Source organism: Otolemur garnettii, unplaced genomic scaffold (genome assembly GCF_000181295.1).
Source record: "Otolemur garnettii isolate 467f Iridium unplaced genomic scaffold, OtoGar3 scaffold00105, whole genome shotgun sequence".
Lineage (NCBI taxonomy): Eukaryota > Metazoa > Chordata > Mammalia > Primates > Galagidae > Otolemur > Otolemur garnettii.
The window spans coordinates 2,910,400-2,937,125 of NW_003852500.1; the positions used below are offsets into that span (position 1 = coordinate 2,910,400).

Below are 26,726 nucleotides of genomic sequence, written 5' to 3' on the forward strand. Positions count from 1 at the left end.
TCTCCATCTGTAACATAGGGATAGCAGCTCCCTCCCCACTCTGGCTGGGTTTGCTGTGAGAATTTAGTGTCTTTGTATCAATTCAAAGATGACTGTCTCTGGTATCTGTCTGTGGTTCTGTGTCTTATGAGAGTGGCCATGTTATTTTTTTCTGTGATTAATCTGTCCCTTGTCTAAATAGAACCCCTCCTGGCCCTCAGTAGGCTGAGGCGTAGGTATAAACAAGTCTTGGGCTCTGGGTTCAAAACTTCTTCCCATGGCTCAGTTTCATTACTTACCCGCCTTTGAACCACAGGGATTTGGACATCTCCCCTTCTCCCCGGGCCTGCAGGACAGACAGACATGGTCAGTGTGGTCACTCCCTCTCTTCCTAAGGAAGGCATCATACCCACTTCTGACTCCCTTTAGGCTGGGAGTCAGGAGGCCTGGGTCTTTTTCCTCGCTGTGTATCCTTAGGGAGCTCCCTGGCTTTCACTGGGCCTTAGTTTGTCCATTTGTAAAATGGGCTGGAGGAGAGAGGAGGTCCTCTTTTTCACTCACCTCAGTGGACTTTGGTCTCCCCATCGATCACACCTGGGTATCTGTTAGCATCATCTTAAATAATGGTTCATGCTCTATAGTTCTGGGATCCTCAGGAGGTAAAATTTCTCGAACACTTGTAAGATCTTGTCATTCCCTAAACTCCTTTCAGCCTCATTTATTCATCTGCTGTATGCCCCAGGGCCTTTGCCTGAGCTGTGCTGCTAGCTGGCATGCTCTCTCATCTTCCAGACCTGACCAGCCTCTGTTTATCACTCAGGTCTCACTCACCCCCTACATGCCCTCCATCTTGCAACTAAAGGGTTAACACAAATCACGGGAGTGGCAGCACGCTTCTGAAACATTGTTGAAATATTTTGGATAGCCCTTCTCCTTAAGTATCATCTCCAGGGAGTTTTCCTGATTGCCTTGGATTAGTTTTATGCCTTTTCTGTGAAACCCAGAGAACTTGTCCATGTTTATTTTTCTTGTTATATCACTAGTTCTATAGTTTATTTATTTTTTATTTTTTTTCAAGCTGAAGTTTTATTTAAAAAGAAATGGTTCTTTAAAACACTGGAGAATAAAGTAAAAGGATACAGTGCTCTCTTATAGTTTATTTTTCTTTTTATGTCACATAGTTCCAGCAGTAGCTGGTGTTTTTTATTTGATCTGCCAACAGCAAAAATTACTATTCAGTAGCTTTTTTGCCATATACTCTTTGATACCTTTTGAATTTAGAACCATGTGAAAATATTATTTAGTAAAAAAAAAAAATATCTGCCAGGTGCAGTGGCTCATGCCTGAAATTCCAGCAACTTGGGAGGCTAAGCTGGGAGGATCGCTCCAGCCCAGGAGTTTAAGAAAAGTTGGGGCAACATAGCAAGATCCTGTCTATAAAAAAAGTGAAAGAAAATTAGCCAGGCATGGCAGAGAACACCTGTAATCCCAGCTACTTGGGAGGCTAAGGCAGAAACCCACGAATTCAAAGCTGCAGTGATTTATGATTGTGCCACTGCATTCCAGCCGGGGCAACAGAGCAAGATCTTGTCTCAAAAATAAAAATAAAATAAAATTCTATTTTAAAACAGATAAGAAATTTGGTTTGAACTTTCTGCCTCTGGAGTCTATTTAGAATTTCTTCCTGCTAGCACTACCTCATTTTGGAGGACCACCCTGGATAGCAACACTGCTCTGTACCCAGCCCAGAGTGAGTCAAATGAATAAATAAATGAATGGCCTCAACTCTGCTACCCATCTGAACAGACACAATGGTTCTGATGTTATTCTATTTTGCATCTAATTCCTCCCATACTGTTCTGACCTGTCAGACCTTCCTCCAGCCCTGACAATGACCTCCATTTTAACCCCAAGCATTAACCCCTTTGTCTAACACTCTAACCATGACCTCTGATCTCTGACTGTGGCTGTAACCCTGACCTCCATCCCTAACCATGAATTGACCCTTGACATAGCTGTAGTTTTACTTCAGCCCTAAGCTCCAGCTGCCTCTCCTCCCTCCCCAATTAGAAAGTCCTGGCTGGTGTGGGGTTGCAGGCTGGCCTGGAGATGGGCGGGGCCAAGATGTAGGTAGGAAAGGTCACATTAGCAGGGGCTGGGCCAGGAACGGGAAGGGGTACTGTTGTACTGTGTCTGATCCTATCTCCCCAATCTCACGTGCCCTATCTAGTAACACGGAGGGGCTGCCAAGCAAGATGCCATTTCAGGTGTGGGTGGGGCCATTGCAGGTGTGAGTGGAGCCAAGGAAGAACATGGCTAGAGGGGCGCAGGCGTGGTAGGGTGCCAGTGGATAAACGGGAGCAGCCAGCCTGTCCATAGGCTGGATATGGAGGAGGCCAAAGAACATGAAGGCATGGGCACGTGCAGACATGATCAGGTTGGGTGGGAGTGGGGTGTAGGTATGACCAGAATGGGCATGACCAGGCTTGGTGTAGGGATTAGAAGTAGTTATAACTAGACTGGTGTGGGCGGGGCATGGCGTGACCAGACTTGCTGTGGGTGTGGTAAGGGCTGGGTGTGGGAAAAGAGTTGGTCCTGGCCAATCTGGGTTGGAGTGGAGGCATTGGGTGTGGCCAGGCTAGGTATAGGTGAGAAATTGGGCGTGGCCAGGCTGGATGTGAGTAGGGCAGGGGGAAGGCGTGAGCTGTTTGTGGGCGTGACCCAGGAGAGTCAGAGTGGGTGAGGCATGGCCAGGCTGGGCCTGGGCGCTGATGAAAGTGGCTTGGCTAAGGTGATTGCAAGCGGGGGCACTGGGCGTGGCCAGGCTGGGTGTCTGAGGCGGGGTACTGGGTGTGGCCAAGCCCTGTTTGCAAGGAGCCCTGGGCAGGGCCAGGCAGAGTGTGGTTGGGGAATGAGCCACCTGTTTACTCACCTCTTGCAGCTGCATCCGCACCTTGTTGAAGGCTCGCAGCCAGTTGGCCTTGGCTCTGGACATGGAGTCCTGACCCTCCTGACCTTCTTCATCCTCTTGCGGCCTGAAACTGAGGCAGGGAAAGCTGGGAAGCTTCAAGGACAGCCCTCCATGACTCTGACCTTCCCTTGTACGCCTACCCTCCAACTCAGGGGCGTCTCTGGCCCCTCGAAGACACTAGGACCCACATGTGTCCCTACTGATCCACCTCAATGCCCCTCACTCCTTCCCTGACACTGTCATGGTCCCTTTTCACTACTCTCAGCCCCTGTGATCCTTTGTAATCCTATTTGCAAAGGATCCTTCTGAAGCCCTGTGTCTTCTCCAACCCCAGCAGCCCCTAAGGTCACAACCCCTTACACCCATTCATGACTCCAGTGAACACCTTTGACCTCCCCAATTCACTGGCACTTATGATCCCTTCAATAAGCCCATGGCCCTGGGACAACTTCCAGCCCTGGCAACTGCCTAGGTCCACACTAGAGCCAATGCAGCTCCACTGGCCTTATGACTTGTGACAGCCCTTTTGACTCCTCAGTCACCTCTCGTTACCTCTCCTCGGCCTTGGAGGGTTCGGGCTCAGGTGCTCGATCAGTAACAGTCACCTCCTCGGGCGTGGCTGGCTTGGGGGCTGCCTTGGCCATGTCGCCATCAGCAGGCAAGACTGAGGCCTTGTCCTCCTTCCCAGGGGCGGCTGGTGGGAGGCTGATGCGCTTGAAGTCTTTGGGCTCAGCCACGATTGCATCCTCACGCTGGGCATAGCTGCCCACATCGTCAGGCACCTCCTCCTCCTCCTCCTCTTCCAGCTCCTCCTCATCCTCAGGCAGCTCCTCTTCCTCTAGGAAGTCCTCCAGATCCTCATCCAGCTCCTCCTCATCCAGCTCCTCCTCATCCTGGTCCCAGCGCGGTGAGTCTTTGTGGTAGCTGACGGAGCTGTGGCACGAGTGATAGGAGTCCCCGTCCCGCTCGTCCTCCAACTCAGAGCCCTGCAGGCTCTGCTCATCTGGGTCGAAGTCCTCACTCAGCTGTGAGCTCCCCTGGCTCAGCTCCCCTGAGGAGGCATAACGGCTACTGCCTGTGGGGCTGCAGGAACAGGCTGGGTTCAGGGGCCGGAGCACCAAGCTGCTACCTGCCCAAGCCCTGCCACACAGATTCTATCACCTAGGGATTCACTCAACACTGACTAAGCACTTACTGTGTGCTAGGCCCTTCTCTGGATGCCAGAATACATAGCCATGGACAAAAGTGATATGAATCCTGCTCTTGTGGCATTTACGATCTGGTGAAGGGTCGGGGGGAGAGACAAGCGATACACTGAGCTGGGGTCCTGGATCAGCGTCTTTGCAATGGGCTTCTCGGACACCTAGTGCTCCTGAAACTAGAATGTGGACATGCCCATCTTTTGATGGCCCCCATCTGAACCTGGGTTTCTCATGGTCTTCTCAGAGAACTGGGGCCTCCCTGCTCCCACTACCTGCTTCAGTGTCCATCACAGCTGTTTCTGTGCTGGACCCCCTTACCTCTACACTGAAAGTGTATGGGAAATGCATCTACTTCCCTGTACCCCAGGCCCTACCTTAGTCTAGCCTCTACCATTTCTGTTACATGTTCCTTGACAGTCCTTGCTTCCCTTGGAAGCCACAAGAGGGCTTTTTAATATCATAACTCTAATCACATCCTTTCCCTGTTCCAAATCTTGTGATGGCTCCCTAGTGCCTTGGAATAAAACCCATGCTACCATCTTCAAACCTTCACATCTGTTCTCTTCTTTGCTTGCTTTACCTGGTAAACTCCTGTTCATCCTTTGGTACCCATTAAAATGTCACTTCCTTGGGTGAATGTTCCTCATCCTCTGGCCAGGTCAGGCCCCCATTAAATGCTCCTTATATGCACCCTGAATCATACTGAACATGATAGGGAAGAAATCTCTCTCTCTGCCCAATGGCAGGCAGGAGAACATAGAGGAGTCACCACTCAGCTCTCTTCTAACCATTCGTTCAGTCACTCAACAGACATTATCATTCCCTGATTAAATACCATCTGTGTTCTAGGTGCCTGGGACCCCTTTCCCCTTCCCTAGCCAGCCCCAGGGATGCTATAGGAATTTAAAATAAGGGCTTCTCTCTCTGGCCCTTGTTTGTTAGCTCATGTGTTTAGTTGGTTACTTTTTAGTGCCTGTCCTTGCAGACAGTGGAAGATGAGACATGGAGGTCAGTAAGCATTTGTCTGTAAAGGACTCCAACCTTCCTCTGCTGGGAATACCCCCAAAGTCCACTCTAGCACATCCTGGGGTCCCTTTGGAGGGACCCAGCCTCGAACTAGGGTCCAAAACACAGGCCTGGATAGGTCTACCTGCCACTTCAGGTGTCATATAAACTGCCCCAAGCTTTGCTTTGCTTTGCATCTTCGTCTCAAACTGGAGACCTGGGGATTGCCAAGACTTCCTCCCCTCCAGCTCTTACATCTGGGGTCTCAACACAGCCCTGACTCCATTCAGGTGCCTCCCCTGCCTCCCATGATCTTGAGCTTGCTATCCAAGGGCCCCTCTGCGTGATCTGGCCTCATGAACCCCTCCAGCCTTTAGCCAAACTGTTGCCTCTGCCTAAAAATCCTTTTCCTTCCTCTGATACCTTGTTTATCCTTCAAGTGTGGGCTCCCATGCACCCTCTTTGAGGAGCTCCTCCCTTCCCTCCCCCACCACCAGGATGTCCAACCCTGGCCCTTCTTCCAAGACTCTGCTACAAAGACGGAAATGTTTTCTATCTTTACTGTTCCAACGTGGTAGCTACCAGTTACACGTGGCTCTTGTGCACTCGACAGGTGTCTAGTACAACAGAGTGGCAAAAGTTTTATATTAATTAATTTAAATCTCACTTTTAAAATCCCCATGCAGCTACTATGTTGGACACGAGCTCTGAAAGCTCAGCTTATCTCAATGGCACAGAGATGGACCATTTAAAAATTTTTTTTTTCACTGCACTAGAAATAAAATCATTCTGAGGAGTTCTTCAAATCTCAGTCACAATACAAACACTTGTTGGTGTAATTACTCTCCTCATCAAGGCTCAGAAAAGTTCTGACATTCAGGAGCCTGAGTAATTTTATTTATTGTTTTTTAAATTGTATTTAATAATTGTGTGTTGCCCCTGAAGTTTTGGACCTAAATAGTGCCAGGTAGTTCTGAGGGACTCACTGCCAGACGGGCTGGTGGGAGCACAGAGAACAGGACAATGCCCTCAGCCAACGCTGCTGGGGCAGGATGCAGAGGGAACAGCACCTTTTCCCAGCTGCAGGCCCAGAGGCTAACTGTGGATTACTGATGACTTCTTTAGTGCTGACAGGCAATGTGGTATTTTGGCTGTGGAAATGGACTCTGAGGCCTGCTTGACTAGGTTCAAATCCTGGCTCAGCCACTTACTAGCAGTGTGACCTTGAGATATGCACTTAACCTCTCTGACCAAGAAGATGGTCATTTCCTGTGCCCCTCATTTCCTTGTCTATAAAGCCATGGGGAGATGAGGTAAATCCTACCTCATAGAATCATATAAGGAATACGTAAATTATTGCAACTCATTAGAATGTCTAGCACAATTAACCATTATTTTTCTTGCTTACAAACTAGAAATAGTATGAGATGGGGGAGGCTGAATCCTATGAATGCAGGGTCAGATCCTGTCATGACCTAAAATTTTGATATTTTGTTCATCATGGATTTTTTTTTCTTTTGAGACAAAGTCTTACTCTGTTGCCCTGGGTAGAATACTTTGGTGTCATAGCTCACAGCAACCTCAAACTCTTGAGCTTGAGCAATCCTCTTGCCTCAGCCTCCCAAGTAGTTGGAACTATAGGTACCTGCCACAATCCCAGGCTAGTTTTTCTATTTTTAGTAGAGACAGGATCTTACTCTTTTCCAGGCTGGTCTCAAACTTGTGAGCTCAAGCAATCTACCTGCCTCGGCCTCCCAGAGAGCTAGAATTGTAGGCATGAGCCACTTGACCTGACCCATTTTATATATATATATATATTTTTTTTTTTGCACTTTTGGCCAGGGCTGGGTTCGAACCCACTACCTCTGGTACATAGGGCTGGCGCCCTACTCCTGAAGCGACAGGCGCTGCCTCCCCGTCATATATTTAAAAAATTTTTATTGAAATATAATTTACATGCACTCTTTTTTTGAGACAGAGTCTCATTATGTCACCCTCTGTAGAATGCTGTAGTGTCACAGCTCACAGCAACCTCAAACTCTTGGGCTCAAGTGATTCTCTTGCCTCAGCCTCCCAAGTAGCTGAGACTACTGGCGCTTGCCACAGCACCCGGCTATTTTTTGTTACAGTTGTTGTAGCTGGCCCAGGCTGGGTTTGAACCCGCCACCCTCAGTGGTGCTGCAACCACTATTCTATAGGCACCGAGCCTACATGCACTCTTATAAAAGTACATTTTGATGAATTTTTTTCTCATAGAGTTTTACATTCATTGTGATCTTTTAAAATATTGAATTTGATATTTTGTTCATCACGGATTTTTTTTTACCTTGATAACTGAGTTTCTTTGGCAACTTCTTCAAATTCACCTGATGTGAATACCTCACTTCTGGACCTAAGATAGAGGCTAACTTTCCACTTCCAAATATCAGGGTCTTGCAGTAAGAAGCACTCCTGCTGCGTGTGTGTGAACTGAGCCAAACAGTTTTCTTTTCTTTCTTTTTTTAAAGATGAGATCTCACTACGTTTCTCAGGCTGGTCTTAAACTCCTGGGGTCAAGCGATCCTCCTGCCTTAGCCTTCTGAATAGTTGGGACTACAGGTGCACATCACATACCTAGCTTGAGCTATCTTAAAAAGATTCTTTGGGGTCTTAATAATACAAGTATAGGCTCAATACCAAGGGAGGACACAGTACTCAAAATTTTCTTCCTGCTCATCCTTTAAATTTAATGGAGGAAATGTATTCTTAGGGGAGAAAACATTTTGACCATGACCAGAACTCACACCAGGCCGATGAGTTGACACCTGGCAGGTCTCTTGTAAATGCTAGTCTTTACAATGATTCTCAACTGTGTGACCTCAAACATGTTACCTAACATCTCTGTGCCATAATGCTCTGTCAAGTGGGACCAATAATATTCCCAATACAAAGAATAAAATGAGATGATGGAGGGGAGGTGCTGAACTGGCACTGGGCACAGAGTGAGCTCCAAATACCATTATTTGTGTTGACCTAACAGTCAACATATAACACTCTCAGCCACCACTATAAGTGCTTTAGAAATATTTAACCTGTTTAATACCACGTTTGTCATTGTTCTGGTTAGAAACCAGAGATGGGTGATCATGTCGGTGATGAGGAGTGGCAGTGATGGGCTTCAGACTCCCAGACTCAGGGACCAACCCATATCTCCAGGCAGAAGTCAGGGGACCCACCAATCCAGCAGGTCTAGGGTTAGCCTTGTTTCAAGGGAGTAGTGATGGTGGCTGTACATGGTCACTGCGCCCATGTCTGCCATGCTGGAACACAGGGTCAGGGGATACCATAGAGGGCTGGGCAGAGCTGCCCCTGAGATCACCAGCCAGCTATGGGATGTCTTTCCAGTGTCACTCTTCCTCACCACCTCCCATTAATGCTCATCTTTTTCTCTACCCATCCCCTCTCTCACCCAGTTGGAGAGAACATGAGGACCAATGGCTTTTAAGGGGAGAAACAAGAAGCTCTCATATTTAAGGAGAACTTCTCAGGCACCTGGACTTCCTTTTTTCTTCAACCAAAGCAGATCTCCTTTTATCAAGCTCATAGAAGTTTTTCTTTGCTAGAGACAAAGTCTTGCTCTGTCACCCAGGCTGGAGTGCACAGGCCTGACCATACCTCACCACAGCCTTGAATTCCTTGGCTCAAATAATCCTCTCACTTCAACCTCCCAAGTAGCTCAGGCTACAGATGTGCACCACCATGCCTGGCTAATTTTTCTTATTTTTTGTTGAGACGAGGTCAGGCTGGTCTCAGACTCCTGAAGTCAAGTGACCCTTCCACCTCGGCCTCCCAAAGTGCTAGGATTATAGCCATGAGCCACTGCACCAGGCCAAGTTCATAGAATTTTCTTGGAAGGCTTTGGGTAAAGAAAGAGCTCTACTGCCCACAAGAAAGGTTGGATTTTGCTCTCTTAGATGCTCTTACCTCCACCTCCAGGTCCTGGTCCCTATGGCCCACCTCCTTCTCTCTACTGCAGGGGACAGAGCAGGACCCTCATACATACGCACACACACAAACCCACTTACTCCATAGCAGCTACCTGAGTGCCCGTGGCTCAGAGAACTCCTCATAACTGTGCATGGAGTCACTGTAGGATTCCCGGGAACCCAAGGGTGGTGGGCGGACCGAGTATTGGTGGACTGAGGCATTGGGTTGCGATGTAGTGTAATAGGGTGGTGGGATGCTGTTGCTTGTTTCACTGCGGTAGTCGCTGTCACGATCGTCCACTGCACTGTCAGGATCATCATCTGGAAAAGAGATGAGGTGAGGGGAGAAGGTGAGAAGAGAGAGAGCACAGAATGGGGATCAATGTAGTCTCTCACACTTAGGGTGTGACTAAGCCAAGAAGAGAAAATTTTACCAGAATGGATAAAGGATTGTGGGTCATGTTAATGGAGGTATAGACTTTAGAAGGTAGGTAAAAACCCTGCTTTGCTTTATGTGGGTCAAACTGGACCTAGAGTCTAGGGCCTAGGGGAGGCTCTACAATGCAAAGAAAACAGGAACAAATTAGAGGGCATCCTTCAGCTCACATGTGAGGAAGAACTTTGCTGAAATTCAGGCTCTCTAAAAATGAGATTTTTCCATCAGGCAGAGTTTCTCATAACAGAAGTCACATGTGGCTCAGTGAGCAGGGCGCTGGCCCCACATACTGAAGGTGGTAGGTTTCCAAACCCAGCCTCGGCCAACTACAACAAGAAAACAGCTGGGCGTTGCGGCAGGTGCCTGTAGTCCCAGCTACTCGGAAGGCTGAGGCAAGAGAATCACCTAAGCCCAAGAGCTGGAGGTTGCTGTGAGCTGTGATGCCATGGCACTCTACCGAGGGTGACAAAGTGAGACCCTGTCTCTTAAAAAAAAAAAAATCAGGGAGAGTTGGAGGGAGATAAGGAGGACAAGTTGGAGTAAATGCTTTTAACCTGTGGAGATTTACTGATATCCGAGGGGAAGGCCCCCAGACCTGAATTTACATGTCCAAGACCAAAGACGGCACTAAGACAGGGTGTTGCTTCCCTCAGAAATGGAGGTTAGATTCTTAGGCTGGCAAGACCACCACACACGCAGAATCTAGCACTGAATGGAAGGGAGTGGAGCTGCCAAACATCAAGTGTTTATTAAGAATTAAAAAATACTTTGGCTTGCTTTTGTTTCCTTAGTAAAAAGAAAAATGTATTCTGAATCATAAAACAAGTCAAACATTCTAATTTTATTTTATTTTTTTTTTGAGACAGAGCCTCAAGCTGTCCCCCTGGGTAGAGTGCTATGGCATCACAGCTCACAGCAACCTCCAGCTCCTGGGCTCAAGCGAGTCTCCTGCCTCAGCCTCCCAAGTAGCTGGGACCACAGGCGCCCACCACAACGCCCGGCCATTTTTTGGTTGCAGCCACCATCGTTGTTTGGCGGGCCCGGGCTGGGGATTCAAACCTGCCACCTTAGGTGTATGTGGCTGGTGCCTTAGCCGCTTGAGCCACAGGCGCCGAGCCCAAGCATTCTCATTCTAAAAGCAGCATGTCTGGGTAGTGGGATAATTGAGGATTGTACATGCTCTTTATTCCTTTCTGTACCTTCAGGACAAAAATGATTTCAATAACACACGTGTTATTAATACTTTTAGAATTGAAATTAATGATAAAGTTATCTTTATTTTAAAATCAAAGCAAAACACAGCCCATGTAGAAAGCATAAAAAGAACAGAAAAGGGAAGAGGAAAAAGCAGAGACCTTAACGTCTCAGACCAGTGAATGGGACCTTCTGAGGGCTGGGAGTGTTGCTGGCAGCATCAAAGGAGGTTAGATTTTGTGGTACAGGAGAGAATTTATTTAGAAAGTAACACTTGGCTTGAAAATAGTCTAGAAAAATGTTAAAACTCTGATTGGGCGGCTCATGGTAACCTCCATGACAGTGTTCATTTACTGATGATTTTATGTACCAAGAAGTGGTTTATACCTTTTTAAAAAGATTTCACTTAATTTTTTTTCAGTGAAAGAGATGGTTTCACTATGTTGCCCAGGCTGGTCTTGAACGTCTGGCTTTATGTGACCCTCCCACCTCAGCCTCCAAAATACCTGGGATGGCAGGTGCAAGCCACTGTACTTGGCTTGGTTTGTACCTTTTTACGACTTTAACTATTTTTGCTCATTTGGTAGATGTTTGCATATTTTTCTTACCTTATGATCTTAACTTTCTAATTTTTTTTACAGCTAATCACATACATCTTTACATGTTAGAAAACTAGGTCTAAATTCCCTTTACTGTGGCATTGAAAAATTAATTTCATCCTTAGACAGTTATTTGTCTAAGATAACTTATTCCCTAAGTTATTTTGCATTTAGAAAAATCCTAAGTTCATTTTCACTTAGCAAAGATGACTTTAGCAAGGTGACCCTGGCTTCCTGGGTTGTCATTTGATTTGGGCCCCTACGACCTGCAAGCTTTTTATCCTGACCTTGCTATACAGGAGCACCATCTGAAGCTGCCAACTCTGACACTACAGGCAAAAGGAGAAGCAATTTTACCTCCAGTTCCCATGACTTAGTGGTATGAATCAGACATGGCGCTGTGCAGGCCTGGGGATGGAAATCCAAAAGCCGGACAATCCTCTGTGCAACTCTGGACGATTTGTTGAAGTCACCAAAATATTCCTCTGATCAATTGTTTTTCCACCCAATTATCTGGAGTTTTAGTCTTTGCATAAATCAGCATTCTTTCTACCAAATTGTCCTGACCAGGCTGAGATGTTTCCAGCCAAATCACATGAAGCTGCGTACATGTTCACCAGATGATTTTTTTTCTGACAAATCATCTGTTTGTGAGGTGCAAATTGTTTTTAGTTGGACTCTTTTTACTTTTGCTGATTCTGCTTTTTACCAAATAGTTTTTGACCAAATTGCTGCCTTCTGACTATTTTCAGCCACTTTTGTTTTGACCAAATGTTCTGCTTTTAGCTCAATTGTCTTTCCTTTTTGACTCAGTTATTGGCTTTAGCCACATTGGTTTTACCTAAAAATGTCTTTGCTTTTGACCATATTGTTTGTTTCTGGCAAATTGGTTGTTGTGAAGTCTGCCCTGGCTGCCAAATGCCTATTTCGGCTGAATCGATTTTTAACCAATGTGTGTTTTGATACATTTTAGTGGACCAAAGTGTTTGTAAACAGTTTTCCTGGTCCTGGAGTTAGGCTTGTCCACCAGGATATGGAGAAGGAGTGAAGGAATCTTCTCCAACTAGTGGAGGAGCGAAGAGAGACGATTCATGCTCAGACTAGAGGACTATATTTCTCTAGACAGGGAAGGATATGAGAGAAAGGGAGAAATTCCTTAAGGAGAAAAATGGACATTTAATTTGGCTGGTGTAATGGCTCACTCCCATAATCCTAGCACTTTGGGAAGCCAAAGCAGGAGGATTGCTTGAGGCCAGGAGTTGGAGACCAGGCTGGGCAACATAGTAAGACCCCATCTCTAAAAAAAAAAAAAATTTTTTTTTTTATTAGCCAGGCATAGTGGCACATGACTATAGTCCCAGCTACTTGGGAGGCTAAGGAGAGAGGATTACTTAAGGCCAGGAGTTCAGGACCAGCCTGGGCCATAAAAATAAAAAATAAATTGGTGGTGGTGGTGGTGGTGGTTCTGTGTATGTGTAGCTTGTCTCCTTTCCCTGGGCGGGGGGAGTGAAAAATCAAGGAAGGTGTGACTGTGGTTGGAGGTATTTAAGTGCTGAAGTCCCTGGAGTGATAGCTCCCTGAGGGGCCCTGCCCTGCGACTCTGTTGGAGACTTTCTCCTCTTCCATCCACCACCCTCCCGGACTGTTTCTATATAGGCAGGAGATGCGAAGACAAGAAGCAGGGAGGGGTCACAGGAGAGGAAATGAGGTTATATATGGTGAGTGTGTTGGGGGGATCACAGTGCTCACCTAGAGACAAGCAGGTCTCCGTCTAAATGCTCATCCCTCCCAGACAGAGCAGAACTCCCAAGACAGGTGTTAATGAACAGGGGCAGGTAGGCATGGGAGGGGTCTTTCTGGCTCTTTGGCCCCAACATGCTAGCCACAGGCTCCTCACTTCCCTGTGCAGTGGGGTGGGGGCTTCAGGGATCCCCCATGGGCCTCCCTGAACATCAGGCTGAGTACTTACTCTGCTGCTCACCCCAGCCAAAATAATTCCAGTTGCCTACAAAGAGAAGGATCAGAGATAATAAAAGGGAGTGGACAAAGGGGTGGGCAAAGGGGAGGGGGGGTAGAGGGGGCCCCCACCCTCCTCACTCTCCCCTTCTCCTCCCTCTACCCCAGGATCTGGAGCTTCTTTTGCCCTGAGCATCTTCCCAAAATACTGATTTCACTGCTGACATTTGCTGTGCCTGTTCACCACCTTAGAAGGAAGGTGGGTATGTCCATTTTTCTTTTTTTTTTTTTTTTTGAGACAGAGCCTCAAGCTGTCCCCCTGGGTAGAGTGCCGTGGCATTACAGCTCACAGCAACCTCCAATTCCTGGGCTCAAGCGAGTCTCCTGCCTCCGCCTCCCAAGTAGCTGGGACCACAGGCGCCTGCCACAACGCCCGGCTATTTTTTTTTTTTTTTTTTTTTTTGGTTGCAGCCGTCATTGTTGTTTGGCGGGTCCGGGCTGGGGATTCGAACCCGCCACCTTAGGTGTACGTGGCTGGCGCCTTAGCCGGTTGAGCTATAGGCGCCGAGCCGGTATGTCCATTTTTCAATCAGGCCACAGGCTCAGCCGGGAAGAAACAAAGCAGTTATTTGAATTCAGGTTTTTCTGACTATGAAGTCTGAGATCAGTGCTCCCCGCCCCTCCCCTTAGTTCATGGATAAGGAAAGACACACCAAACTAGAAACTCTAAGCTTCAAAACCTACCCTACTGGGTAGTTTTTATCATTTTACAGGTGGAGAAATACAGCTCAGAGAGGTGGAGTGAGTAACCCAAAGTCACACAGCCGATGAGTATTAGGACCAAGGAGAGAGAAGCACCTTCACCCATCATTCACAGCACCCGGAATCTCAGCAAAATGCCCTGGACCAGAATCTTGGCTCATCTGACCCTTGGCTGCCTCTCAGGTGAAATAGGGGAGAGAAAGCACTCCTGGGAGGACCTGGAGGTAAATGCTAAGTAGTGGCCTCCATTTTCCAAATTGAACCTGCTCCTGACATTTGTCCACCTTCCCAGGTGTTCCTTGGCACTGAACTCCTGCCTCTATCTTGCCTGTCCCTGTCCCTACCACAACCCTTGAGTGACCCCATTCCCGGGGAAGGGATCTTGTAATACTTCCCGGGCAGTGATGACTCCTACCTAGCCAGGGAAATCAAGGGACCTTCTCAATATCACATCCCAGGTCAGTGTGGGAACAGCATCACCAACTCAGTTCCCCAGCCCTGTGCCCTCCTCCCCCAGGGGCCATCACCACACTTCTGGGCACATAGGCAGGGAGACACAAATACAAGGAAGACTGTGAGGGAGGCAGAAAAGGAGGATGGGGAAGCAGATGGAAAAGGAGAAGAAGGGTGAACAGTCAAGTGGGATCACGGTGTTGGCACATGGGAGCTCTGCCCTGGGGCTGTATGATTTGCTGCTTTCTCTCCACTCCAGAGGACTTGGAGGACCCTTGAAGGAGGGTGAAAGCTCCTTGGTCCATAGAGACTTGGAGGGGAAATATCAGATGTCCACAGAGACAAGGAAGATAAACAATCTTGACCAACCAAGCCTTGATAGAGGAATGTGATCACTATAATTAATAGATGGTGTAGTGGAAAAAGAAGCAAATATGAAGTCCTCAGACCTGGGCTCAAATCCTGGCTCTGCCACTTGCTGGGTGTATGGCCTTGATCAAGTCACGTCTCATGGGGCCTCAGTTTCTTCATCTAAAAAATGGGTGGATAAAACAGCCCCCATCTGTTGTTGGTGCATGCATTGTACACGTGTGGGCGGGATCATCTGTCAGTGTCCATGAGTTCCACCTGACCGTGGGCTGCTTGGGGTCTGTGTTGGCCACATGAATACTTTGTTGAGTGAATTGCAGGCCTGCATCCAGGATCTGATGAATGGAAGCGAAGCATGAATAATGTTTTTCGGGGGGGCCTCTGGATGTCCTGGGTCTTTCCAACAGCTCTCAGAGTAAGAGAGCTGTCAGATGTGCCATCTCTTTAGAGGGGCCCTAAAGATCAGAGAGGGACACTGGCACACCTGTGGCCACATAGCAAGGCAGGATTCAAACCCAAGTCTCAGGTCTCTTCTTTCCACTATGCTGTAGGTGACACTGTGCACTCTTAGGACTTGCATCTCTGGAAGGGAGTGACCAGTTAAACAGAACAGTCATGGGATAAGTGGGACAAGGGTTTCAGCTGATGCCCAGGGACGAATCAAGAGTTACTTACAACACTGGTTGCTGGGGACAGGCAGAGGCTTGTCTTGCTCATCTTGGAATGTATACTGAAGTGGAGAGAAGGAGAGAGGATTCATCTCAGAGGGGCCATAAGTTAGGGGACCAGGATAGTCCTCTGTTCTGTCTCCTTGTGACTTTCCCTTGCCTCCCAAATCCTCTCCTTGATGAGAAGGACACAGGTGTTTACAGAGAAGGAGACAGAAAGAGGGAAGGAGAGAGAGAGACAGCGAGAAACAGAGATAGAAAAAAAGACACAGATGACTGAGGGCGGTGCCTGTGGCTCAAGGAGTAGGGCACTGGCCCCATATACCGGGGGTGGCAGGTTCGAACCCGGCTCCAGCCAAACTGTAACAAAAAAAATAGCCGGGCATTGTGGCAGGTGCCTGTAGTCCCAGCTGCTTGGGAGGCTGAGGCAAGAGAATCGCTTAAGCCCAAGAGCTGGAGGTTGCTGTGAGCTGTGACGCTACGGCACTCTACCAAAGGCTACATAGTGAGACTCTGTCTCCGAAAAAAAAAAATGTGTATATATATATATACATAGACGCATGAATGCTGCCTTTTGTCTTGTGCCTTCCACTAAAGAATGGTCTTGTCTTGCCTGCTATTTCTTCCCTGACCTTAACCTTCGGAAGACTGTCTTTTGGGGCCACATTGGGTCCTTGCACCATAATGATACAAATGCAGGGAGAAGGGGAATGGCATGGAGCAACAGAGGTACAGGTGGTAGGGTTGGTGGAGAAGGGAACACTTTTAGGAAATTTGAAAGTGTCTCTGGAGATGCCAAGGGTCACGGGGCATGACGGGATATAAGAACCACTGCCAGGGCCAATGCATTTTTTTAGGGTTTTTGCAAGTGGAGAACTTCAATGGATTGAAATTATTATGTTGTTGGTATGCTATATGCTCCTTGACTCCATAATTGCTTTGAGACTGGACCACAGGAGTCAACAATGAAGTTGGGTTACAAAGAGTTAGAAACATGGACATAGGGAAAGGCAAGCTCAGAGAGAAACAGAGATGGTGAGTAAAGGATGTGGGGAGACAAAGAAAGACAGATACGAGGAAGAAAACAGCCCCAACCCCAACACTCACCTCATCCTGGTCCCTCATGGCATTAAGCTGCTCCAGTTTCTTGGCCCAGTAGCGTGCCTCTTCCTCAGGAATGTCTAGAAGTGGAGCCCTGACTGTGAGCCTGGATGCCCCTCCCTGCCCCTCAGCCTCCATCCTGCAGACCTACTGAGCACTAGCCCTCCCCTGACTTCTGGGGTCTTTGGCAAAGCCTAGGAGGTCAAGGTGGGCTGGACTCTGGCCTCAGGAAGGTAGGGGTTGTTGAAGAGGAGACAAAGTGGCAACCCTGGTTCCCCCTACCCCTCACCGAGCTGCCCTGGAAATGAGCAGAAGATGGGAAGAGATGGGTCCCAGCATTAAAAGGGTAGGAAAGCCATGAGTTTCTAGAAGGATAATGTGGAAAGATATGAGATGTTGAGGCCTTTCTGCTGTCTGCCTCTATCTCTACATGTCTCTCTGTGCGTGTCTCTCTCTTTGCTTCTCTGTCTCCGACTTTCTGTCTCTCTCTATCCCTAGCTCACCCCTACAGCCTGAGGCATTACCATGAATAAGCCAGGACAGCTCAGACCTGAGCCCCAGAGGCCGAGAAGCATTTGCTACTCCTCGGTAACCTAGAGGGGCTGGGACATGCCCTGCAGAGGCAGGTTTGTTTCCCTGCTGACTTGCTGCAATCCAGGAAACCCTCTACAGTAGTGGGGCTGGGGTAGGTGAGGGTCCTGAACCCCTGGCACTCACCTAAGGGCAGCTCGAAGCGTGTGTCCAAGAGGATGCGGTGGAAGGTGGGGTCCTTGGTGCCACAGATCTCATTGTCTGCCATGATGACCTGGGAGTCCAGCGTCAACCACTCTCCAGGGCCCTCCTGGGGGTCAGGGAAGGTGTGTTGATCAGGCATCTGCTGCACACTGGCTGGTGGGCCCCCTATTTTCACGAGATGTCCCCTTTACCCCTACCCTGAGAACAAGGGGCATGTCCCTGCTTTACACATGAGGAAACCCAGAACCAAGGACAGAGAGACAACCCTGCAGGGTTAGGCAAGAGGGGCCGCACCCTTGTATGGCCACTCTCTACCCTGGATGAGGGCTTGTGGGGCTCCTACTTCCAAAGAAAGCCTTGACCCTCTCATCATCCAGAGAGGAACCCCCTTAAGAGAATGAGCCTATCCCCCTGGTTGGAGGTGTAAGACTTTAAGCAAGTGGGGTTCTCTCTGAACCTTAGTTTCTTCATCTCTCAAATGGGGATGATCTTCTGTGGAATCTACTTTCTGCTGCCCTACTTGGAGGGCTATATAGGAAAATTTAGGTACTCCCACAAGGGTTCTTTTTTCAATAGTTCACTTGCCTGGACTATTGCACTAATTTCCTCCTTCTTCATTCTTTCATTCATTTGAAAACAAATGCTCCCTGTGCCTCCTCTATTCCTGGTTCATATTGGGTGATACTAGGGTCCCCAAGAGGCCCCAGGTACCAGTCTGACCCCTGAGGAGCCTGTATTCCCAGGAAACAGAGCTGGACACTGGCAACCCCAGCCCTGTAAGATCAAGGCTAGGCCAGAGGGAGGGAGGAAAGCTAAGAGATCCAGGAGAGATTAGAGAGCACTTCTTAGAGGAGGGGGCATGGAGCTGGGCTTAGAGGGTGCTGGAAGGGAAAACAACTAAAGCTCAAGGAACAGCCTGTGGAAAAGCTGAGAGACTAGAATCTGTGAGGGGTTGAGAGTAGGGAAAGGAAGGAAGTGAAACGTGATCACTGCCTGCTGGCTATGATGTGAGGTCTGACGGGCTAGGGTTCTTGCCTAGCCCCTTTGGGCTGGTGTAACCTATGTGCTGTCCATCTGAGGCACAAAATTCTAGTTGCCCACATTATCCCTTTTCTTCTTCCTCCATAGTAATACAGGGTTCATAAAGTTTGTATGCAATTTTAAATAGCTGGCTATTTTTTTGAGACAGTCTTACTTTGTCACCCTCAGTAGAGTGCTGTAGCATCACAGTTCACAGCAACCTCAAACTCTTGGGTTTAAGTGACTCTCTTACCTCAGCTTCCCAAGTAGCTACAGGCACCCGCTACAATGCTTGGTTTATTTTTTTTTAAAGACAAGGTCCTGGGCAGTGCTGTGGCTCAGTGAGTCGGGCGCCGGCTCCATATACCCAGGGTGGTGGGTTCAAACCCAGCCCCAGCTAAACTGCAACAAAAAAATAGCTGGGTATCATGGCAGGCACCTGTAGTCCCAGCTACTCGGGAGGCTGAGGCAAGAGAATCGCCTAAGCCCAGAGGTTGCTGTGAGCTGTGACTTCATGGCACTCTAATAAGGGCAACAAAGTGAGACTCTGTCTCTAAAAAAAAAAAAAGACGAGGTCTTACTCTGGCTCAGTTGGTCTCAAACTCATGAGCACAGGTAATCCACCTGCCTCTGGCTCCCAGAATGCAAAGATTACTGGCTAGTTGGCTATTTTAAATTGCACACGAACTTTATGGGCACCCTGTACATTTTAGCTGGGCCAAGGGCTACACACCTTAGGACTACATTTCCCAGAATCCCTTGGAGCCAGGACTACATGGCTAAGGCCAGTGAGATGTGACTGAAGTGAACTAAGCAGCTTCCAGGTTGGGCCTCTTCCATTGCCCCCTTTCCCTGACCGGAATGTAGATGCAATGGTGCGCCTCAAGCAGCTATTTTGGGCCACAGGATTGATGCTACATGGGAAGAAAGGCAAAGCAGCAAGATGGAAGGAGCTTAGTCTTTGGTGACTTCAGACTGTTGTGGCAACTTTGCATGTCTACATGTATGTTATCTGAGATGGGAAATAAATGTCTTTCTTGTTTAGGCCACTGGCATCTGGTTCTTGTGAAGGAAGAAGTGGAGGAAGCCACTCCTCCTTCCTCACTCTCAGCCTACACACCACTTACCTCATTGGACTGACGGATAGTCCGCAATGGGATCCACACTGTGCCCACCATTGTGTCCCAGATAAGACCCTTGTTCCACACCTCCACAGTCAGCCCTAAATCCAGGCGGTTTATCTCACTGTGGAAAGAGGAGAGGGGACATGAAGGGAGCAGGCGGGAGGGAATGGAAGTTCAGAGAGGTTAGTTCATCTGCCCTAGGACACACAGCACACAGCAATTCAAACCTAGGCCTGAGTGAGTCCTTAGCTAGAATAGTAACAACAGAGGGAAACTGAGGCAATAAGGGGAAGTTACTAGCTCAAAGTATCACAGAAGAACCAGGATTCCAAGCTGAGAGGGAAGAAATGGTGACAGATGTTACACATCTCCTGCATCATCATTTTGCTAAACCTTCCCTTGAGCCTCATGCTCTGATAATGTCAGGTAAGTGAAGAAGGGGTTCCAACACCCTCCATGGCCTCCTTTAGCCCCAGGTTTAAGGGCATTTGGGGCACCTCTGACTTTCCTGGTATCATTTTCATCTAATCAGGCAAGGACACCCCTGAATACATACATGATCCCACCTCAAGCACTTTCCCTGTAGGCCTCATCCTAGAAATATGCCACTTTCGGAGCTTGGGGAAACTTGATGAATGTCCAATTCACCAAATTTACCAGTTTACCAAAGTTTTAGCTTAAGGAATATACTTCTTGAATATATCTGTTGACTATGATCTGGTCACTTGGTAATTAACTTTTAGTGAGGTGAGGTCAGTCTCTTCCCACTCACACGTTCCTAGGATTTGTAGGCTCCTCTCCCTCTTCACCAAATGTCCCTCTGCTCTAGGATCCTCAATGATAGGGCCTCTCATGTCCCCCACTGATGGACCCCAGCCAGGCTGTGCTCCAGGTATAGTGTGGGGGTTGAGGGATGCCTGGGTCCAAATCCCACCTGTGACATATATATGCTGTGTGACACTGGGCAGATGGCTTTACCTCTCTGGGCTTCTGTTTTATCATCTGTAAAATGGGAATTACAATAGCAGCTCCACTTCCAGGGCTGTGGGCAAAGCATTCAAATACTTAGAATAGGGCATGGCACGTGTTGCTGGCATCATCAGAGTAGAGGTTCATAAGTGGGAGTATATGAGGCCTTGTGTGCTCCAGGTTGAGAGGCAGGTCCAGGTCATTAATTAATTCAATTATTAGACAAATATTTCTTGAGCACCTACTGTATGCCAGCCAGGCCTTGTGGCATGGGGGGGTCACAATGAGGACAGAAACCAACCTGGCCCCACCCTCCTGAGCTCACAGTCTGGCAGATGTGGCCAGAAATGTGAACAAATCATAGAAATAACTAAAAATTGGTGGCTCGGCCTGAGAAGCTCTGAAAAAATATCTTGGAGGAGCTGGTCAGGGAGGGCATCATTAAGAAGGTGACACAAGCTGAGACCCAAAAGACAAAAAGCCAGTAGAGGAGAGGGGGCAGGAGAGCAAGTGCAAAGGCCCCGGGGCAGGAAAAAGCTGGACGTTTTGGAGGAGCTAGCAGAGGAGGTGGGTGTGGCTGGGGCAGGTAAGCAAGGGGGAGATGGAGGGAGATGCTGGCTAGGGGTTGTGGGGAGGAGTGTGAGTTTTATTCTGAGGTCGATGAGCCACGGACAACTTTGGAACATGGGAGCAATAGGATGTGATTTGCAGTTTTAAAAATATCCCCCTCACTGCCTGGAGGAGAACAGATTGTGGGAGGCGGATGGCACAGGAGGCCAGGGTGGAGACTGGCGGGCAGCAGGGACTTGGCTGATGGCCACGGATACAAAGGGAAGTGACTGGATTGGGATGCTCTTTGGAGCCGAAGGCGATGGGCTGGACATGGGGTGGGGGAGAAGGAACGGGAGTCCCAAGCGACAACTCTTGGGTGTTCAGGTCTGCCCCCTCCAGGGGCCAGCAAGGAGCTGAGTTGTGCCAGGGGCAAGGCCACGCCAGATGCTGCAGACTCACAACATGAAATCCTGCTCCCAGCTGGGCTGGCTGCCTCGAACAGCAATGGTCGTGCTCTTGACATTCTGCACTTTCAGGGTCACGTACGTGTTGAATTTCTCTGTGGCAATGACAGCAGGGGTCAGTGCTGGGGCTCAGTAATTCTCCAATGCCCCTTCCCTACCTCTCTAAGTGATAATTCTGATCCCTGGGAGGTGCTGTTTTGCCTCCCACCCCCATTACTCAGAGGAGTGATGCCTCACCTAGCTGCTGAGAAATGACTATGCCCAGTAGCCTTGGCTTTTAGCTGGGAAGACAGAAGCTTCCCAGAAAAGGGAGCAAAACTGACTATAAGAAACATCCTTCATCTTTCCAGATCTCACTTTTCCCACCTGTAGCCCAACCCCCAGAGTTTCCTGCCCTGCCTCTTAGGATCCTGGGAAGGGTGATTGGCTAAGGTCTCCTTGGATGGCTGGGGAGAGCTGGGAACTCCCACACAGACTTTTGGAATCCAAGGCCAAAGGCTGCCCTTTCCCATGTTTAATCCTCTGACATCCCCTCCTGGTGCTCAGCAAACATAAAGCCCAAGTCTGATTCTGGGCTCAGACCTCCTCCCTGGTCTCTCCAAGAGACAGACAACACTGGGCAGGACAGGACAGGAAGGGAGTCCACTTACCTTGGGCACCATCAAAGTTGGCTTTTTTGACTGTGGAGAAAGACAGATAGGGAAGGGATCCGGGGAAAGATGTGGGGAGGAGGCAGACACAGAGATACACAGAGATACACCAGGTAGAGATAAGTCGTAAGAGAAACGGAGAAAAGCGGGACGCAGAGATAGAGAGGAGACAGGCAAAGGCAGAAAGCAAGAGAGACAGATGAAGACAGCAAACAGGAAACAAAAAGGAGAAACAGAAGCAGTATCAGTGACAAAGACAAAGAGATAAGGAGAGGAGAAGAGACAAGAGGGAGAAAGAGGCAGGGATGAGAGGGAGAGAGAGAAGGCATCAGAGAGATGAGTATAGGAAGCCCTAGGGTGGCAGAAAATTGGGACCCTGGGAGCAGTCCCTGCTGCTCTCCCACCCTCCGCCCCATGTTCCCATCAAATGTACCAAAGTTCCCCAACCTATAATGCCTTTACCCACAATCCAACAAGATTCAAAAGAAAGAGGTGAACCAAGGCAGGAGAGGCCTCCAACAGGAAGGCCCTCAGGATTGCCCCCAAGGAACAAGGAGAGTGAAGAGGAGGAGAGGGGGAGGGCATGGGGGAAGACAATCTCTGATGAGTCCATACTCCATGCAAGGCCAGTAAGACCTCTCCCTCTCCTTCAATTGTCGAGGTCAGTCTGCCTTCTAAATGCTCCCAGGGTTTAGGGTCCATGACTCAACGGGGGCCATGGGACAGAACAAGACAGAGAGCTGGCTTCCAAAATACACCTGGAGACATTCCAGTCCTGGCTGGAAGCTTGTTAGAGATTGTCCAACCCAGTTTGCTTGTGTGAGGTTCAACCTGAATATTTGCCAGGGACCCCAGCCCCCACTAAGTCCTCCTCTTCAGGTTTCACAAAACCCCCCAGCCAGCCCCAAGGGATTTAAAGCCCTTCCACTTTGTACTGGCTTTTCTCACAGGATATTCAACTTTCATTGTCTACACCTCTCACACAGCCTGCCTTCCTGCCTTCCTTTCCCTCCCTTCCTTCCTTCCTTCCTTTGTCTGGCTTTATAGCCTAGGCTGGAGGACAGTAGCACGTTTACAGCTCACTGCAGCCTTATCTCCTGGGCTCAAGAGATCCTCAGCCTCCTGAGTAGCTGGAACTAAACGCGCACACCACCACATCCAGCTAATATTTTAAATTTTTTTGTAGAGATGGGGTCTTGCCATATTGCCCTGGCTGGTCTTAAACTCCTTGACTCAAATGATCCGCTCCCTCTCATGCCCCCAAAGAGGCATGAGCCATTACAGCCATTATAGGCATGAGCCATTACATCCAGTGTCACACCCTACTTTTGCCTTGACATCTTTCTCCTCCATTCACTCTTTTTTTTTTTTTTTCTAAGACAGAGTCTCACTTGGTCACCCTCAGTACAGTGCTGTAGCATTGTAGCTCACAGCAACTTCAAGCTCTTGGGCTCAAGCGATTCTCCTGCCTCAGCCTCCCAAGTAGCTGGAACTACAGGCACCGACCACAACACCTGGCTATATTTAGAGATGAGGTCTCGCTCTGGCTCAGGCTGGTCTTGAACCTGTGAGCTAAGGCAATCCACCAGCCTTAGCCTCCCAGAGTGCTAGGATTACAGGCATGAGCCACTGCGCCCCAGCGTCCTCCATTCACTCTTTACCCCACTCCCCCAAAACCTGCTCCATACTGAACATTTTCTTTTCTTTCTTCCTTTTCCTTTCTCCTTTTCTTTTCCAAATTTTTAATTTTTTAAAATTTCAGATTAATATGAGGGTACAAATAATTAGCTTACATGGTTTGCATCTGGTAGGTAAAGTTCAAGTTGTAGTTTTTCTTTTCCGGATTAATCCCTCAAAACATGCAGCCCGTTTTATAAAATCCAAAGCAACCACAAGAGTACACAATGGGAATAAGGCCTTTTCTACTCCTCCCCTTACCCTCCCTCCCCCATGCAACCAAGTTTACAGGTTCCTTGCTAGACTGAGACTGCTGCTTGGAGATAGTCCATGCATCCACAATCACGCGCATCATTTTGTTTCCTGTACAAATGGAAGCATTCTATACCCGCTGTGCTAAATCTTCATGTTTTTCAGTGTGTACAAGTTAAAGGATAAATTCCTAGAAGAAACAGAACTGTGTTTCTATAGGCAAATCCTGCAGCCTCCCATCTCAGGTTTGTATCTCTGTCCCCATCACTTGAATTTCTGTCTCCTGAAAGCAGCTGAATGGAGCCAGTGAAGAAGAGAGAATTAGGAGAAAGTGAGGTGGCTCCAAACACATGTCAGTAAATACTGTTTGTTCCCATCACAGACAGACAGAAGAAGCGTTGGGAGAAGGAGTGAGTGCCTTCCTATGCCAACAACTACCTCCCCATCCAAAAGACACAGATTTTTTTTAGTTTCCAATTTTTTAATTTTTATTTTTAAGATGACATCTATGGAAAGTTAAATTATCAATGTTTACAAAGTTTTTATGGAAAATGTCTTTTTGAAAGCTACAAAACATTTGTTTGCATTTATTCATAAAATTATATATGTAGTATAACCTTTGTCCTACGCTACAGTTAAGAAGTACATCTAAGTCTCCCATATTTTCAGAAGCTTGGGGGCATTAGCAGTTATGCTTGGCATTGTGCTTTTGGGTTATTTTTAATAAGACCCAGATTTTAAATGCAAATGAATAAGTACCACGCCCACCACAGGTGGGATTGGATTTGGAAGGAAAGCAAGAAGAGAGCCTTTGGCTGGGGATTGGCAGAGGTGAGCACTGGCTGAGCTGGGTTCTGATTCCCATGCCATGTAACCTTGGGCAAGTGAATACCTTTCTCTGGGCCTCCATCTCTGTCTTATTCTGTCTCTCTCTCTCTTTCTGTTTTTCTAGAACTGGGTTTCTCTCTCATACCCTCAGCTCTACCCAGCACCCAGGGAACACACCCACCCAGCACCTTACCCCTGGGGCAGAGAGAGGCTCAGGGGCACTCTGGAGTGGGACCTACAGGAGCTCCAGGCCCTCTCCTCTCCAATAGATCCAGCCTGCAAACCTGGGGGCTCTCTGGGAAAGGTGGGTGGGAGGGGCAGTAACAGAAGCAGAGAAAGGTGCACAAACACACAAAGGAATCAACACAGGGAGAGAAAGGGAAAGGAGAGAGAAGTGATAGGGATGGAGAGACCAAAACATGAGATCCAGAGGCAGAGAGGAACAGAGACCCAGGAGACACACAGAGAGAGATTTCCACTAGGGAGGGCAGGCAGGTAGGGGAGATAATGTGGAGAGAAGAGGCAGAGGTTAAGCAGAGGAGTGGAGGGCGGATTTCAGGGGGATGGTAGGTGCCAGGCTCTGGTGGGGGTATGAAGGGAAGACTGGGTCTAACCTGGGGGGGTCCCACCTGCAGCTCTGTGACTGTGTCCCATTGTAGAAACCATGAATCTCTCTATATATCTTTCTGTCTCTAACTCTCACTCTCTCTCCTCCCTCTTTCTCTCTTTCCTCTCTCCTCCTCCTTCCTTTTCTTCTTCTTCTTCCTCTCCTTCTCCTTCTTCTTCTCTCTCTCCCCTCCTTTCTTTTCTTTCTCTCCCCCCTCTCTCTACCATTCTCTTTCCATCCCTCTCTCTGTCTTCCTCTTACCAGTTATATTTCTTTCCACTACCGTCACTTTCCTCTAGTCTCTCTGCTTTTCTTGTCCCTCCTTCCTGGGTCTAACCCCCTTCCTACTTCTTAAATCTCAGCTCCTCTCAGCTGCCTGGCTGCGCTGAGGGGAAGGGGCTCTGTTAGGGTCCTCAGCAGTGGGGGGTTGGGGGCTGGAGGGCTCTACGCCCTGACCCCCTGACCGCTGCAGCCAGACTCTGGCCCTTAGCCCTTTTCAGAGGTGGAGAGTGAGGACATCCGTGTTTGTCTACGGAGGGAGAAGGGAGGGACTCTGGGTTAGAGAGGGGTCTCAGAGGAGCAAGGTGAAACGGAAGAGGACCCAGAGCAGGGTGGGGGTTCTCAGGATGGAGGGGGGCTCGGAGGAAGAAGAGGTCTCAGATAAAAAACCAAATCTCTCCCTGTCTCTCCCGGTAAGTAAATAGTCCCCGAGTCTCCGTCGTCACATCCCGCCACCTTTTCTACACCCACGCCGGGTGGAGTTATCAGGGTCAGCGGGGCGGAAGCGCCATCCCTCCCAGGCTGGCTTCAGGTCACAAGCGCGAGGCTATTTATAACGTGGGCGCAGAGGGCGTGGGCGATGCGCCAGCGGGAAGGGGGGCGGGGAGTCGCCCAGACACAGAAAGGTGGGGGTGCCCCCTGCTGTCCCCTTGTGACAGGCAGGTAGAGACACCGCGTCACGCGTGGTCGGTGGCGGGTGTGGCCTCTGGGTCCCCCAGCAGCCCTCAGTGGTGAATGTGACTGCAGAGGCAGGTGCTGGCTAAGGCCAGACAGAACCCGGGAGACAGGAGCAGGCGTTCAATCTGCGGGACCCCACAGGTTCTTCCTGGCTCTGGGCCTCAGTTTCTCTATCTGGGGAATGGGGAGGGGGGCGCTGGCTGGACTAGCCTTCCTCTTTTTCCCTTCTTC

At 48.7% G+C, this 26,726-nt stretch overlaps 1 protein-coding gene across 1 annotated transcript in view; it reads right to left on the minus strand.

Annotated features, from left to right (window-relative positions):
- Positions 1–26,726, minus strand: part of UNC13A (unc-13 homolog A) — a 64,168-nt gene that overhangs the window by 32,140 nt on the left and 5,302 nt on the right. Inside the window, exons 3-13 of the mRNA XM_012809390.1 lie at positions 22,175–22,204; positions 21,520–21,619; positions 19,543–19,660; positions 17,378–17,501; positions 16,667–16,740; positions 15,567–15,621; positions 13,321–13,356; positions 9,236–9,443; positions 3,503–4,033; positions 2,912–3,020; positions 279–325 (exon numbers count right to left, since the gene is read on the minus strand). Coding sequence (XP_012664844.1) covers positions 279–325; positions 2,912–3,020; positions 3,503–4,033; positions 9,236–9,443; positions 13,321–13,356; positions 15,567–15,621; positions 16,667–16,740; positions 17,378–17,501; positions 19,543–19,660; positions 21,520–21,619; positions 22,175–22,204 — 1,432 coding nt within the window. The remainder of the gene's footprint in view (positions 1–278; positions 326–2,911; positions 3,021–3,502; positions 4,034–9,235; positions 9,444–13,320; positions 13,357–15,566; positions 15,622–16,666; positions 16,741–17,377; positions 17,502–19,542; positions 19,661–21,519; positions 21,620–22,174; positions 22,205–26,726) is intronic.